The sequence below is a fragment of the Lycorma delicatula genome, chromosome 9, assembly GCF_047948215.1.
Source record: "Lycorma delicatula isolate Av1 chromosome 9, ASM4794821v1, whole genome shotgun sequence".
NCBI lineage: Eukaryota > Metazoa > Arthropoda > Insecta > Hemiptera > Fulgoridae > Lycorma > Lycorma delicatula.
In genome coordinates, this window is record NC_134463.1 from 131,926,020 (window position 1) to 131,944,623 (window position 18,604).

Here is an 18,604-nt window from a genome sequence, read left to right on the forward strand (position 1 = left end):
AAATTCACTTGAAATCCTTCTACAGTTTTTGTTGCAAAATGCAGTGAGCATTGCGCAGAAAACAGAATTCCATCTGAAAGCTTCCCATGACTTTTACTCCAAACGGCAGTTATTTTTTTTTAGTTTCAGAATACTTATCAGTATTTACAGAGGGATTACAAATGAAATAGACATTTCTGATGGTTTTATAGAGAATGTTTTTAACAGGTACAACAGCTGTTGTTATGTCGATGTTGACTGTATCATATAACTGGTCTGATAGCATGGTTGCTACTCCTGTGAATAAAGCTTTTTGTGTGCTCAAATAAACAGTAATAGAGTTTGCCAAAACAAACTCTGTTATTATTGCGCAGCGACATTTCAGAACAAAGTTCAGAAAAAATTGCCAACAAGGCGACCCATCTGTTCCTATCAAAATTAATTTAGTTTTTTTTTACACAGAAAGTCTGTGTAAAAAGAAATATTCTAGAAGACTTCCTGTGTCTGAATAAGCTAATCATGTTCATGTGGTGTACCAACATAGTCCAGGTAAGTCAACTAGTTCTGCAAGTTTAGAATTATAAATTCTGCAACCGACAATAAATTTTCCAACGGTGAACATTTTTCAGAAACTGTTGGAAATGATTTCTTATAAATTATAGTTAGTACAAAATTTAAACGATGATGATAAGATTCTATGTTAAGATTTTGTGTGGACTTGCAAGAATGATGAAGATGGTTTCTATCATCTTCTAATTTTTGGTGACAAATGTATGTTTCACATTAGAGGAAATATCAATAGACACACTGTACTAATAAGAATAGAAAACCCTAGAGAGACTGTGCAACATAATATTTGTGACTTGCCTAAAGTGAATGTGTTTGTGTTATTTCTTGCAAAAATATTATATGGACCCTCCTTTTTTTTCTAAAAATCACAATAATTGAGGTATCTTTACGCGTTAAAAGAGATCGGCTAATGCCTTAATGAGAGTAAGACTGAAAATTTCATTCTCATAATGTAATGATTTCCACGTCTGAAAAATAAAATTTACAAACAAACGGAAGTTTCATTTCATTCAATCAACTTCAATTCCATTAAGGAACACGATAAGTAATTTTGTTGCCATGTAGGTCAGCAGAATAGTTTATAATAATAAATATTACAAATATAGCACAGAATGGTATATACATATATATATATATATTAACATATAATACATTATTATTACATTTAGCTCGTTTCTGTTACAGTAGCAGGCTACACAGAGGCTACAAAAGGCTTTTAGCATTATATAGAGTGTACTGTAGTCCAAGATTTAATTTTCCTTGCGGTCATTCATTTGTTTGAAAGTTGTCTCAGCTATTGTGTGTTTGCTGTTGTGCGTTTTGGTTTTAATGTTTGTGATTGTATTTATTTTACTTACAAATTATTTGATACAGTTTTAATTCTTTATATAAACAATCTGTATTTACATGAAATGTCAGATCAGCCTAGTATGAGTGGTGGGCAAATGTCAGAAGTTCTGGACATATTCACGCAGTTAAATAGCAAGTCAGAAATTGACGACAATGACAATGACCTGGATTATAATGTTACTGCTGATACATGGAATAGTTCAGGTATTTATTGTGGTTTTTAAATTTTTAGGTGTACATTTTATTACAAATCACATTTGTTACCTTTTTGATAACTTATTTTTACATATCTAAACTATATACAACTTCAAAATAAGATCTATTAAACCTTGTCATTACTCACATTATAAACTCTCATTTTTTATAATTTTCATTACTTTATTTGTATTTACTATTTGTTATTTCAATTACAATTTATTATTCTTTTTACACAAAAGTTACAGAAGTTTTTATTTTGTTTCTCAGATATTGAGAAAAATGTTGATCGTTCTGTCACTGGTACACTGAAAAAAGTGATTGATCTTGAGACCGATACGCCTCCTAATTGGCCTATTTTTGAAGAGACTACTGGAAATGTAGTTTCACTAGATGACAAATCTTTGGATATTTAAGAAATGTTTCATTTGGTGAAAAAAGAAACTAACAGGTATATAATAATTAGAATTAACAAAATTAAAAGGTCTGGCAGTCTGAAAAAGAATTCCATGTGGAATAAATAATCTGAAGTTAAATTAAGTGAAATGAATAAATTTCTTTTCTATTGTGCTACACATGTGTTTAGTGAAATTGCTTAAAATCAAAGTTACTGGTCGGTAGATGTCTTTATCGGAAGCAGTTTTGCAAGTTTGGTTATGAGCCTTGACTGCTTTACCAGACTTGTACATGCTACATTTAAATGACAATTCAACATACAAAGTCCAAGGCCACAATGATCATGACCCATTACATAATGTATGACCATTTTTTGATTTCTTCATGCAGAGTTGTAAGTTAAGTTTCAAGCTTTCTGCCAATCTAACTGTTGATGAGGACGTTTGTCCTTTTCATGGTAGAACTCATTTTAGGATATATAAGAAAAACAAACCTAAGTATGAACTAAAATTGTTTATTTTGTGTGACTCTGCAACAGGATATGTTTTAAATGATGATAATTATAAAGGAAGTAGTGGAAATACTGACAATTCTATCAAAGGTGTTTTCAAATGATTATGCAATAATTATTTTGGTAACAGTCATTGTTTTTTCATGGACAGATTTTACACTAGTACAAAACTTTTCAACTTTTTGCGGACAAACAAAAGTAAAGTCACGGGTACAGTCATGGCAAATTGCAGAGGTCTACTGGGTAGTTTAAAATTAAAAAATTGAAGAAAGGATCAATTTTTCTACAGAAACAAATATTTATTGGCCTGCAAATGGAAATCTAGTCGTGATGTACTCTCACTATCAACTCAACATATGGCAAACAACTTCTAATATGACTGATAGATGTAAAAAGGATCAAACAGAGATTGAAAGACAGATATTATACTGGATTATAATCGCTGTAAAGCAGAAGTAGACAGGGCAGACCAATTTATAAGTTACTACCTATTTCACAGAAAAACTCTAAAATGGTATTAGTTATTCTTCCATCTTTTTAATGTTTATATAATATACAAAAAAAGAACACAACAGAATATAAATCTGATCAATTTCATAAGTGCTGTTGGCAAACAACTACTCTTTAAAGCTGGAGAAGCGTCACTAGATGAACAGACAACTTCAACCAGTGTACATCGAACATCAGCTTGGCAACTTCTAACAAAAATTCCTCCTACCCAAAAAAAAGGAAAAACTACAACGTTATTGTAAGGTTTGCTCAGATAAAACTAAACAATAGGACGGGAAAAGAAAAAGAAGGGATACCAGGTGGTGGTGCAAAGACTGTAAAGTTGGTTTGTGCATTCCAGAATGCTTTTAAGTATTTCATACGTGTGAAATATTGTTAATTACAATATTTTCAAACTTTTTATTGGACTTTGTAATGTATAACGGACATCATATTTTAAAATCTATCCACACAATTACAAAAGTGAGTACATCATATTAAAGAGAAAGAAATGAACTTCAAACAGAATACAAAAAGGTAACTGATTTATATGAAAATCAATTGTATAAAAGGATGCGTTCACCTTTCCAATAAGTTTAAATTAGGAATTCAGCAAGCTTCACTTAGCAGGAATAAAATGAAAAATAACCTTGCAGTTAATTTTTTTCCAATCTCCATTAAAGTAAATTAAAAATTAATTAAAGTAATTACAAAGATCCCTCAATTAGCTAATGGAAATTTTCACAAAGTGGAATGTAAACATAATGAGTGCAAAAGAGTAGTTTTCAGAAAAGGCACTCTTAGAAGTAGATTTATCATTTACATTTTTAAAAGCAATAAAAAAGAATTTACAAAAATTACTAATTAGTTACAAATAAGCAGTAGTGAACTACGTATACATTAGAAAACTAATTTTACATGTACTCAGTTTTGCAATAAATAAACAGAGAAAAACTCCCATACCTATAATTAAAAGCCACATTAAAAAAAAAAAATAATTCATAAGTCTCATGACTTAAGATTAAATGCAGTCAATATCTACAAGCTTGTGAATTTATAATGCTTTTTTTAATAAACATTATTTTGCAAAAAGAAAAAGGTAAAAATTAAATTTGCAACAATTTCAAACATGTAATCAGTTGTTTAATACACCTTTAACAGAAAGTGTATGAATTTTATTTCATTATCTAAAAATATTTAAAGCTAATAAAAATTAATTTTTGTGACTTGGCATTTTGTAAATGTTTTGATTATTTTCTAGTTTATTCTTGCATATATAACTGTATTTAGAATGGAACTGATATGGTTCACACATTATATATAGGTATTTAATTTTTATATTCGTAACACCCAAAAAGTGAGATTTAATCAGATTTAAAATTACCTCTATTTTATAAGATTTTTATTTCAAGAATTCTATTTCTAAGTATATGTTATAAAATATAGTATTTTGTGTATGTAGAAGATGTTATGTATTGTACCTTATATATTAAAATAAAATATATGTGAACAAAATTGAGTGATAATTTATTTTTATTGTCAGTCAAAATATACTTGTTTAAGGTTTATAATTAACAAATTATCTTTATCATCTACATAAGAAATATTTACATTAAAAGTTAAAAATAACATAGGACAAGAATTAATAAACTTTAGTCAAATCTATAAACTTAATAATAATTTACTTAAAAACAAAAATTTTAAATGTAGTGATTTAAATAATTCCTTAAAATTCACTATTAAGCAGCGATTCATATTCACCTAATTATCACTAATAATTATTATTAATTTCTTTCTACACAATCATTTATTGTCTAAAAAATAGAGTTGATCAGATAAAATTTAAAAATATTTTTGTTTTTAGCAGTTTTGTAATCTTCTGAAGCAGATGGTTATAAACATTCAGGTACAAGTAGTAATAGGGTCTTTATGAACATATTCCATTAGTACAGTGGTCTTTTTTAAATATTTTATTTCTGTTTTGGTGGACCAGATCAAATGGGGTTGTGTGCATAGGATTTATTTAAACTACATAATGTTTATTATCTAGGATTCACTCTAACTAATAAAAGAAACAGAGTGCGGATAGTATCATTTTTCAAAATGGGATTTACAAGAATTGGAATGATTTACATACACTCTTATACATATACAATAGTATGAAACTAATAATGAAATAGGATGAAATTGATGGATTGACATAACACCAATGAGCTGATTGATGACTTTCAACATACTTACAAATGTTAAGAGGGTATCAGACAAAGACATGTTTTAGGCATTCTCTATGTGAGGAAATTCATGAACGAGTGCGCTGTTATTTAAATTTGTGAAGTTTGTTCCCATTTGTTCATCCAAATACTTTGAAGTTCTAAAGCTTGGTTTGCATTTCTAGTATTTTATCTAAGCTGATCACTACCTATGTCATCAACAAATAGGACTTTTTTGTAAAAGCTAGAAAAACAGGAGACTGATTTCATTTCACTGAACTGTTCTCCTCACTACAATAATTTGAGATTTTCTTGCTCACTGTGTTAGTAACTACATATTCAATTTTGGCATAGTATGTTCTTTGATCCAAAAACAGTGGCACATGAGTTTAGAAAAATTTAAAGCATTTAAAATAGAATTTAATGTAAAACAACTCATTATTGTGTGCTAAAGTGATTCAATCAATTAAATGCTAGTCCTTCTGTGCAATCTGTTAATATTTCAAGCCATATTTAGACCAGTTATATTTTAATGTTAATGGCTCTTTGGTATTGTCCCATGCACAATTTTATTTTCTGTTTCTAATAAATAACACATCACGGTCTGGATGTAACACAGTATGTGTTACCAAAACCCCAAAGCAAGAGATACGAATACGGATATCTATCTTTTTTCTATACCGTACGAATCAAACAATACTAGTTTGTTATAATAATCCTTAATGTTAAATCAGGCAAATGTTCATTAGACTATGATATAATGGTAGTTTAATTTGACTATCAAACTTGAGTTTTTTAAAGTCAGAGACTAAGTGGAGTTAAATCTAAGAAAAAAATTACTGACAAAATTCTATCTATTATCTTCAAATTAAACAGAAAAACAAGATACATTTTAATAAAAGTAAGTGAATAGTAAAAAATAAAAAACTACTACATGGCACCACAGGGGTTAAACTAAATTAGAAAAGCATTAAAAATGACAGATTTTTTTGCGGTCTGAATCCCATTTGAGACATTAATAGGCAAAAGAGAGTCCTAGACCTTTCCATACAAATAAAACAGAATTAATACAATAATAATCTGTAGATTATCAAGGAAAGTCTAGCCTGTCCTGATGAGTATAGTTTCTTTACATTGGAAGTTACGTAATTCGGGAACTATTACATTTTCATTTATTATAATTTCTTGTCTTGACATGTAATATTTTCAAGATATACTGTACTGTCATGAATCTAGGAACTTTTATTAGATATTTCACATATTTTCTCATCTTGAGATGTGAATGAAGTCCTGAGGGACAAACATTAAAATAATTTTTTAATTATTTAAATAATAAATAACTTTTCTTTCTTTTTCCTGTTTAGCCTCTGGGAATCACTGTTCAGGTATGACTTCAAAGGATGAATGAGAATGATATGTATAAGTGTAAATGAAGTGTACAGTCTCAGTTCAACCATTCCTGAGATGTATTATTAATTGAAACCCAACTTTCGGTATCCACGATCTAGTATTCAAGTTCGTATAAAAATCTGCCTTTACTAGAACTTGAACGCTGAAACTCTCGACTTCAAAATCAGCTGATTTTGGAAAGATGCGTTCACCACAAGACCAACCCAGTGGGTTAAATAATAATTAATAATAATAAATCTAATTGCATTAAAATATGCTACTATAAATTATTTGAGGGAATCAAACAAATAATGTAATACTGAAACCTTCATGACCTCAAACCATCAAACCTAATAATACCTTACCACATAATCAATTAAAGAAAATACTATTTATTGAAGAAAACAAAAGGAAAAAATAAAATTAATTACTTGTGCACAAAGTAATATAAAATAGTTTACGTAAAAAAGGCTTTTTCCTACATACATATCCCCCTCCCCTTATACAATGAAATGGTCCCCACAGTCTTACTTTCTCTCATAAAATCCTTTTGAACAAACAAACCTACTGGTTTCTACACGATTCACAACACTCATTTACAAATTGAGACTCATAGAACTGTACGTATAATTAAACCTACTTACTAACATTTAAGTATTATAATTCTATATTCAGATATTAAACTTTGTATCTCCACACCTCTCATGCATACTAGATTGAGTTCTTTCAATCATCATATCATATAATTACTGTTCAAAGAGAACCCTAACTCTGAATCTTTTTTTTCATAACTCCCTTTGCCTCAAGGCCTGACCCACAATCCTGTATAAAACAGCCCTGAGGGTGCCAGTTCCCTGAGAGGACATGCCAGACTCGGCTATGCCATTCCTGACAGCACCCCCAAGTAACTGGGTTTCGGTCTTTTAACGAGCACCTGCTTCTAATCTGGGATGCACCTCGCCCTCCGGGAGGGGTGGGATGCTCTGGCGTCCCACCTTCAATGATTGAACAGGGACTCCTGGGGTCCTTAGGTAGGGAAAATAAAGATTGAGACCTGGAACAAATTTAGCATCCTCCTCTTTGGTGAGCTTGGCCCACCAACCTCGTTCATGAGCCTTGATACAGCCAACTACCTTGGCTGTTGGTACTTTGGATACTGTTCTACCTACCTTGTCGACCGCCTCCTTGACATGATCTTGAAAGGCTCTCTGGCTGTGAAGCCAAACCCCCAGGTATTTGTGGCTTTTCTGACCAGATTAAGAACGAACCCCTCCTTTCCTGTAGCAAGATGGGGGAGAGTCGCCTTCTCCCGGCCATCACCAGCAGCTTCATTTTGTCTGCAGTGAGGCTAAGGCCATGCCACCAACCATCTGTTGAACAATAAAATGGCCCATTCACCTTTCCTGATTATCTCCTCTTCTGTTCTGGCGACTAATACCATGGAGACGGTCATCGGTAAAACCGGTAATCAAAACTCCCTCAGGATACCACAACCTGAAGACGCCATCATATGCTAGGTTCCACAGGATCGGTCCAATTACCGAAGCCTGCAGGACACCATGCTCCATAATGGTTGTATCCTCCTTACCCTCTGCATAATCAACTACCCTCCTGCCAATAAAATAGTTCTGAAGGGCTTGTACCAGATATGGGCTGATATCTCTCCAAATCAACTCATCTATGATGCACTTGAATGGCAGTGAGTTGAATGCATTCTTGACATCCAACATCACCACCGCCGGGATGCAGCTCATCCTCCAACAGCTTACTGCGACCTCATCAACAATCCTCACCACCCTAACTATTCCTCCATTGTCCACCCTCTCCTGAATCCATATCAACATTCACTAAGGCCTCCCTTCCGTTCTACTTCATCTCGGAGATGCTCCACCAATAGCTTCTTGAAGAGTTTGCTTAGGCAAATCAACAAGCAAAGAGGTCGGTATCCGACTGGCCTTCCTACCTATCCGCCACCTTCCTACAGTAGAATTACACCTCCTTCCATTCTGGTGGCAAACAACCATCCAAGAGGATTCAGTTGAAGGCCACCAGCAACTTCCACTGTTGCAGTCAGGTCACAACTTTATTAGTAACCCGGTCTAGGCCGGGTCTCTTTTTAGCTTTGGCTTCCTTGTCACCTGTCACAGCTCGCTAATTGTGAATACAGGGATATCCACTGCAGCTATCTCTCTAAAGATGGGCCGGTCACCTCTACGGAACAAAACATCAATTTGGTTTCCAACAACCTCCTTGGCAAAAACAGATAACGCCCTATAAAATCTACCAGTTACGATTTGGAAGGCGTCACCCCATATGTCATCCTCCAACCTGTCCAGGAACACTCTCCCTCCACTTCCTCTTCTTACTGTCTAATATTTCACTCCTGTAAGCGTTCTTTTTTTCAGTCAGTTCCTTTCTGCATGAGAGGATGTCCTCACGATACCACTTCTCCTGGCTCTAATACAGCACCTTCTCGCCTCCACCACCCGAGCAGTCCACCAATGTACATTCTTTCTTTGCGGACTTCTATGGTCCAGTGATTCTTCTGTTGCCTTTGATACCTTTTTGTCAGGTAGCTGGGCGAGACGTTTTCCAGACGACCAAAGTGCTCTTTCACCAACTTCTTAGGCCCTCTTTTGAACATAATCTCCTGTTGTCAGCCGCCACGCTATAAGACCCACCAGCCCCAATCTCAAATCAAAGAAAGAAATAATTTCTCAATGACTCTTCTTCAGTGAGCACCTCCCACCTCCACGACCCCTCAGCCAACCTTGGCGAGACAAACGTGACATCCATGAACAAGCATCCATTTACCCTCACCAAAGTAGGCGCTGTCCCATTATTGAGCACCACCAAACACAACTAGGCCATATACTCCTCCAGAATCTGCCCTCTATGATCCATGACATGTCCTCCCCACGTCACGTTCTTTGCATTAAGATCACCAACTAAGACTGCATCCTTTCGAAGAGGATGAATCATACCAGGAACCAAACCTGTCCCAATGTATCTGTTCTGAAATAAAGCTCTACTAATAAAGTGGGTAATTTCCTATTCTTCTTCTAAATTACAAAATATGTATAACACAAACATAGTCATTCACCTTCCTTTCAGCACTATAACTAAGACGCCATATGCACATCTTGTTTTAAAAATAGCAGACATTTCAGTTCTACTGAAACTTCCTGTTAAATAATTTTTAACTAGTCAAATTTAAATTTAGAATAATATTGTGAAAATTGCTCTATTAGCGCAATCTCTGCATTTCTCCATAAAATCCTACCTTGTACAATCTTCAAGGTAGGTAACCCAGTTGTTTTTTTCATTGGCCATTTCATTCTCACTATCACTTATCTCGCAACCAATCCTTTCTGCCAAACTTCTTCGTTCTTTATACCACCTTAACTTTCTTTTGACCATTATCAAGGCCAAAACACATGGTAAACAGTGATTAGGCAAATTCAATATATTTATTATAAAGCAACTTAAAAATATAAAAGCTCTTTACCGGTTTTTAAGTAATTATGTAATTCGACATATTCAAAGGGAATAAATAAATCTAAGCAAATAATCCTCAAAAGCTATATACCCCCCTCCCATAACTTATCCGCCCTAAATACTGTACAGAAAACATCCCATTTCACTTTTGCAGATAAATCATTTTTAGTAATTACTTTATTGAATATATTATATTAACTGGAAACCAGTGCATAAATGTAGATTAAACAGTCTGTATTCAATTCCCTGATAAAAGATATAGAAATTTTTTTGTGATAAAACAGAATCCGAATTAATAAAATTTGGATGTAAAGAAAAAGAGCTTACTATTAAGTTATCACTTACTTTATTATATCTTAAAAATTATTTGTTTATGAATAGAAAACAATTTATAGCAACACTCCCCATTTTTAGAAATATAGTAATGACTTTAAATATAAGAAATAAACTAAATTAAATTAACATTCAATTAGCATTATCTCAAAAAATAAAAGAGCATTTTAATTTTGTAATGAACCAGATCAAGCTTAAAACAAAATCTGGCTGCTGAGACAGCTTCTATTAATGGAACCTTTACTGCTTACACAAAGTATTAAAATAACTTAAAAAGGCTTAGACAACATATTTTACAAGGTGATAAAACTCTAATCAGAATTTAATTTGACATTATCTAGTGATAATATTGCTGAAGTAGTCAAATGAAACTATAAATATATAATATAACTTGTGAATAACAAATACCAGGTTATGAAATGTCAAAACTATTGTAATGTATGAGTTATGAGTTACAAAAGTTAGCAGGATTAAAAGTAAATTTTCAAAAGTTCTAATTTTTTTAACTGTAAAAAAAAAACAGGACAGTAAAAACCCAGAATACATATTTATTCCATTTATGATGCAGTGTCGTTTAATTACATCAAAAAGGTATCAAACTGTGTAAAGTATTCAGGAAAAAGGTAAATTAAGAGAATTAAAAAAAAAAAATTAAAGAAAGTCAACAGAAATGACTATTATTACATTTTAATAACTAAGAAAAAGTAATACAAAATAAAAGAAATTTCATAAACAAAACAATGTAAAAATACAATAACACTGTGAGTAAATAAAGTTATATTTAAAAGTAATAGTTAAGAAATAATACTACTGGTAACCTTGATAGATAGAATGACTTTTATTTTTTAAGGCCACTTTCCTTTTCAAATAAAGGTAATTTAAGGTACAGTAAAGGAAAGAATTTAATTTATTCCATGATAAGGAATAATCTACACCAAAACACCATAATGCGCTATTACTAGATAAAGTTATAATCACAAGCATACTATAAAAATTGGTTAATAAATATTATTATTTAGTATATATTTCAGGGCTTATAAGCTCTGGAGGCAAAAATCATCATTTAGCTGGTTATTAAAATGAAACATCAAATTCATATTTTTGCTTTTTACTGTAATTTTAAGATTTTCTTTAGACACAGTGTTCAAAGAGATTTTCCCTTTTATAATCCTGAGTTAAACAAGTAATAAATTTTACTATCAGTTTTCAAAGAAAAATACAGTTCTCATTTGTACAATCATTACAACATGTGAATTAAAACAGAAATCTAATACATTATACGAAATAAAAATTATTCTGCAATGACTTTTTAAATGTTTCAACAAACTTCAGTCACTACATTAAATTGTCTCCAAGAATAATAAACAACCTTCAACTACATAAAATACTACATTGAAATTACAACATAACTTATGTTACAGTTGTTATATGTGAAATGGCAGGTTTGGAATTCGATAAAAAAAAATGTTCTAGCATCCCTGGAAGAATCAAATGAAAAAGTCTTCACAACAAAGCAGTATTAAAAAGTAAAAAATTATACATAAAAATGAATGTTATGCTCATATTAACGTATAAAATTTAATTTTATTAAAAATTTGGACTGATGATAAATAAAATTGTCATACAATAAAATAAAAATTTAAAAAGGTATTTTAATTGTTAAATATTTGCTTACGTACTTAATTACATGTTAAACAGAATATGCAAAAAAATTAAGGATATCTAATTAGTAGCTACTTCAAAACTCGCTTTACTTCAAAACTCACTGATGAATATTATTTCTTTAATTTTAAGTAAACTGATTGGTAAAGCTATTAAATTGTTAGTTAATTTAATAAAATAGAAACTGAATCATAATACGGTCCTTTGCCAAAGACGCTGTATTTAACTACTGAAATAGTTTCATTAACTGGTTTGACATAAGTGAGTATCCATTACTTCTTAGGAACAAATTACTTTTTAAAAAAAATCTTGCATGTTCATAAATGTTTAATCGCTAAAAAATTCATTCCATAAAAATCATTTATACCAGGATTAAAAAATCATCTATTTTATTTCAAACAAAGTTAATTGTTGTATATGCTTAACAACTTATTACTTTACTAGATTTTAATATAGGCTTTAGTCTTATTGATTGTTTTAAATCTGTTTATCTTAAACAAAATGCTGCTTTAAAAATAACTGTTTTTTAGCCAATTGAATTAAACATTTTATTAAAGCAGTAAGTATACAGTAAAGAATATGCTGTAATCCACATCATATAATTCATAAGAATAAAAATACTCTGAGCCGGTCAAACAATATTATTAGATGAAATAAAAATATAAAATTATAAAAAATAAAGATTTATTAAATAATTCTGGGAATTTTAAAGCCCTCACAATAAACAGTTAGGAAAGCTTTCTTTGAACTTAAAATAGAGTACTATCATTTCTGTTGTAAATAATTTTTATGTTCATCGATTTTTGAAAAAACACAATCTATTATGTGTTAATGCAAATACAACTAGATTAAAGTAAAACAAGTAAGGTAAGTCAGTTGAAGAGGAAATTCAAGCGCTGTGTTAGATAATATGTGAAACAGAAGCAGTGTATTATGTATTGGGTGTAGTCCAGTCATGACTCATGAGCTCATAAGCAATGAAATGTACGGAAGTTGAATGTTTACAAGTAAGGTTAAGTTGAAATATTGCATTTCTATATTAATATTGGAAGAAGAAAATATTTCTCATTTCTTTAATTTTTTTATATTTTAATTAAAATTAAAATAAAAATGCAATATTTCAAAAACAGAAGAAAAATGGTGAATAACTACTAGATTAATAATTTGTGTATTTACGACATATGTAATACTATAAATACAAATAATAAAATAGACCTTGCATGCATTATAACATGAAGTCTAACATTTTAATTCTCTAACTTAAGTTTTACTTTTTTGCTTATGTATAAAAAAAAGTCATCCAATTACACTAAATATTTAATGTGTGTAAGGTCTTGTTACCGTTTATATTTTATTAATCTGAGTTAACAACTGAAGAAACTAATTTACTAATCATCGCTTATATAAATATTTTTATAATTATGAAATTTTTCCTTTTTAATTTAACTCACCTAAGGCAACAAGCGATTAATAAATATAATAATATATCTTCCAGAAAAACTAGAGAAATTGTCATGGACAAATCAAAAATAATCTTCTTATAGAATAAAACTAAAATCATTTTAAATTTTTCAAGAAAATTATTTATAACACTACTTAAAAATAATTATGCTATATGGTATAATAACAGTAGTATTTACGCTATATTAACAATAAATTAATAGATTTTGTCTGAAATTGGTGTAATAGAGAAATTATTACTTTATAATACAGTAAAAGACCCCTGATGCAAAGAATATAGATTAATTTTAATTAAGAGTAACCAACAACCATCGAAATTGAACTACACATCTAATTCACTAATATTTATTCATAGGATATGTTTTAAGTCATATTTGTTAAATCACTAGAATAATCTTTTTGTTTTGTCAAGTGCAAAAGCTGTCATGAGCACCACACCAAATACAAAATACCACTTAATTATAATAACATATAATTAAAACCAGTAATAAGATAAAAAAATGAAACCAGTTAAAAGAGGATAAAAGGAATACTAAAATTAATCATCACCATGCTTACGGCAATCATCTTCATCATCATTATAGCCAGCAGCATGATGACGATAATGATGATATGGACAACAACCATACCTGTTTAATAATTGTGTAGACTCTCGTAATTTGTTTATTTCTATTGTGACGAGTTCATTCTTTCTAACTTCATAAGATGCAAGTGACTGATGTACTGCCATTGGAATAAGGTTTTCAAACAGATCTATAAATAAAAAAAATAAAATATTAATAGATAAATTCAGAATGAAGTAATAAATACTTGTATAATTTTCAGTGATAATTTCAGAATCCAGGTTTCATTAACTAGTTTAAATGAAAGAAGAAAACTGGCTATAACACATCTGCTGTACTGGGTTAGGGTTTATAATTAAATGTAGCTGCAAATTAGTTATCAAACATGCTAATTATCAGAAGTAAACATATTAAAACAACCTAGTTTGGATTATGAATGCAGTCTACAGGTATCTTTTGAACAAGTACACTCAATAATTTTTGCAAATTAGGATTGTTGCCTCAATATTTCAGGCAACTTCCTACTGTGAAAAATGATATATATTATACTGGTACCGCATTATACTAATTACATTGGCTTTATGAAACAAACTGCATACCTATACAAAACTGGCTAGCTTTTAGGCTCAAGAACAAATGCATGAAATAGTGGTCTACAAAGCAGTTTCCAAGAGTACTATTGAAATTCTGCTGTCTTTGTTACAATCTACAATCACTGTAAGAACTTAGCTTCTATTTTATTTATAAGGAGTTCCATAAAAACTATACAATGATTTTGAGAAATTGTATGCAAAAATCCCCAGTCTGGAATTTTTTACGAACGGGTAAAAAAAACCAAGGTATGGAAATACCTTATGTCCTATGGGGACAAATCATTTACGGTCACTACTAAATGTTATTATATCACTGTCTACAATGACAGCCATTGGATGCTATGCTATTTAATAGGTTGTTTGGTATTGTGAACATTGATTGCAGCAAATCCATGAACAAACAGTTCAGGGTACAAGATCCATAAAGCTTTTTATTGCTGGCAACAAGGTGGCTGATGCCAGAAACTTGATGCGCTACTAATGCACTTGACTGCTTATATTCCACCTGGTGATCTGAATCAATGGATTTTATCAAAAGTAAAAGTCAAAGCATAAAAGATGGACAGGATTAATAAGGAAGTTGTACTCTGTAAAGAGCAACTACTTCGTGCCAAAGTCCCTTCAGTTAAAGAGAAAAGAAGAGATCAATTTGTTTTGGACTGGAGATTGGACACTTAAACGTAATACAAACTACTTTTTTTACTTTTTCTACACGTTTTACTTTCTTTTCCCTCATTTTCAAATATTTTGATGAATAGCTCATAATCAATGATTCAATATAACCCAGACAATTTTAATTTTAGAGAAAACAAACAGTAATTAGGAAAAACTTAAATATCTACTAACAGCTGGTTAGTTACAGTGTAATAGGAGATATTTTGATTGTAATGGCACAGCATAAAAATCTTGTTAATTTATCTGATACATTTATATCCTTACTTATTACTAATAAGCATATATCTGACATTAATAAGTAATTTAGCAAATTGCATCCTATAACAACAGAGTATAATTATTTTATTAAAAAATAATTTTTATCACTTTTAATTTATTATCTTTACAAAGCACTTCCACAGAGACCTCTGTTTCTGCAGAGGTCACAACACAATACATAGTATAAAATAGATACATGAAAGACATAAATATTAATTTTATAAATAACCATAAAATAAAATTACAGATTAGGTATTATGTTGATGACATTTTGAAAATATACTACAGTAAACAAATAAATTTAGAGCATGATAAATGACATACTATTTAAAACCTAAACAATTTTCATAAAAATATTCAACACATTTTATAAAGAGAAAACAATAAATTCAATAGTTCACTTTACACTAATATAAAAAGAGAATAAAAGTAAATTGACTGTAAAAGTAAACTGTGTGTGGCCAACGAAAATCAATACTACCATAAACATCTATCAACAATAAATCTATCTATACTTCTATATCACCAAAAAAAAGCAATTTATCAACAGTATAATTATTAGAGCCCTAACCATATAGAATATAAATTAAAACTAATGTTGAGTTAAACAAAGGATTTGTAAATTTTAGTAATTCACAAAAATCTATGAGGGTGGTTTGGAAATTAACTTCCGTATGGCTATAAATAAAAAACCTGCATAGAGATAAAAATATTTTATTATATACAGCTTAAAACTACAGCTTTGAACTACTTTTCAACATAGTTGCCGTTTAAATTCAAGCATTTGTCATAAATAACTAGTTTTACCAGGCTTAGGTAAATGATACATTTAAAGTAATTAAATTAAGATCATATCATTTATATTTAATAATAAATTCATATTATGATATAAAAAAGTAGAGTACTTTCATTATCTATGAATAGATTAATTTTCAAATTTCAGTTGAAAAAACCACGTTACTGCATTCTATATAAAATTCCCAGTGAGATCAAAAATTGTTCTTAGTGGCAGGATTTTAGAGTAAACAGCCAATTTTAAATATCTTGGCTGTAATGTTAAACACAAGAAGAACCAGGACATGAATTTCCAGACCAACAGATTCTGGCAATCTATGACACTATCGATCAGAATTCTGTTTAAAAAAACACTTGTTTTTGTACAACTGGTCAGCATTTTTGGTACCTCGTGTGAGCACAACTGATAATTTAAGCGTACCAATACAATCTCATACAGAATAATTTGTGAAATTAAAGAAAGTTCATTATATAGTGATGAAGTTGTAACCGTCTATTCTTACAGACTTTTCTATTTACTGTGTATACCAGTACACCAGTTAATGATAGATGCCGCCTGCTTCATGCTACATAATGTATGTTTGTACAGCCTTCTTTAAATGTCCTAACCCATTTTCTCACCATTCAGTCGGACATATCATTATCCTCGTACACTAAACTGTTGAGGATTTTGGTTGCTTTTGTATCTTGCATTTAAGAAACTAATTACAGCAAAGACTTCATAAACAGTGGCATTGTCTATTGTTATAAGGATTTTAAACACACACAGGATACTGTAAAAAAGACTAACAATTAGTCTTTTAGTGAAGAGAGACCAACAATTATAGAAGTTGATGGCTGTTTGATGTCACAAGTGAATCATGAACCCTTTAAAGGAAATAATTAAGTAAAGTTTAGGGAACCAAGATGAGATTTCTTCAGCCTGTTAAGGGTGTCAAAGAAACACTGTGTAATAATATGAGATTAACATTGAGTCTGCACACTGCTTAACAGCAAACTCAAAAAAGCAATGAAAACATGAGATAACACACAACTCTAGTCTTCCCCAGGCAATAGGCAATTTATGTTTTACCACCCTACAGAAAAGAGAAGTACAGAAAGACCACAACAAAATAACTGTGATTATGCTTTTTGAGATCACAACAGGCAAAACATCTAATCCATGCAAATTTTAATGAATGAAGACAGATGAATTGTAATTACTATTGATAAAGATAGTTCATGAACAAACATGACAAGTCAATGTTCAGCTGGTTTGATAGTTACTGAACACAAGAAACAAGAGTCAATTATTTCTATATAGCAACTATATATAAATAATCATCAATGGATCTCAGAATGAAGAGAATTTACTAAGAGCTAAAAATATATTTCTTATGCTACTAACAGAATTTCTTAGTAGCAAAATTAATTTATATAAAAATGTTACAACAAAAAAAAGAACTTTGGTTTAAATTAAACTAGATACGTTAAAAGCTTTCACCCAAGCTCTATTTTTCCATAAAGAGACTATAATACTTATGTTTCAATCATAAAAACGAGACTGTAATACTTATGTTTCAATCAGACTTTCACTTTGTAAAAAAATTATTTTCTTTTCTTTGAGAAAAATAATATATACAAGGTACATTTTTTAAGTAAGTACCATTTTTATATATGTCCACTGCACTGTGGTTGTCACTCTTTTGCATATGTGCACTGAGTAACTACATCTATTGCTTACTATAGATACCAAAATGTGATTGTTAGTCTTTTTTACAGTATCCTGTGTGTGTTTAAAATCCTTATAACAATAGACAATGCCACTGTTTATGAAGTCTTTGCTGTAATTAGTTTCTTAAATGCAAGATACAAAAGCAACCAAAATCCTCAACAGTTTAGTGTACGAGGATAATGATATGTCCGACTGAATGGTGAGAAAATGGGTTAGGACATTTAAAGAAGGCTGTACAAACATACATTATGTAGCATGAAGCAGGCGGCATCTATCATTAACTGGTGTACTGGTATACACAGTAAATAGAAAAGTCTGTAAGAATAGACGGTTACAACTTCATCACTATATAATGAACTTCCTTTAATTTCACAAATTATTCTCTATGAGATTGTATTGGTACGCTTAAATTATCAGTTGTGCTCACACGAGGTACCAAAAATGCTGACCAGTTGTACAAAAAC

General features: G+C 30.5%; 1 protein-coding gene across 2 annotated transcripts in view; it reads right to left on the reverse strand.

Annotated features, from left to right (window-relative positions):
* Positions 1-18,604, reverse strand: part of ALiX (programmed cell death 6-interacting protein-like protein AliX) — a 136,469-nt gene that overhangs the window by 66,943 nt on the left and 50,922 nt on the right. For both annotated transcript variants that reach the window (XM_075375889.1, XM_075375888.1), the window contains exon 8: positions 14,172-14,295. In XM_075375889.1, the coding sequence (XP_075232004.1) occupies positions 14,172-14,295 (124 nt within the window). The remainder of the gene's footprint in view (positions 1-14,171; positions 14,296-18,604) is intronic.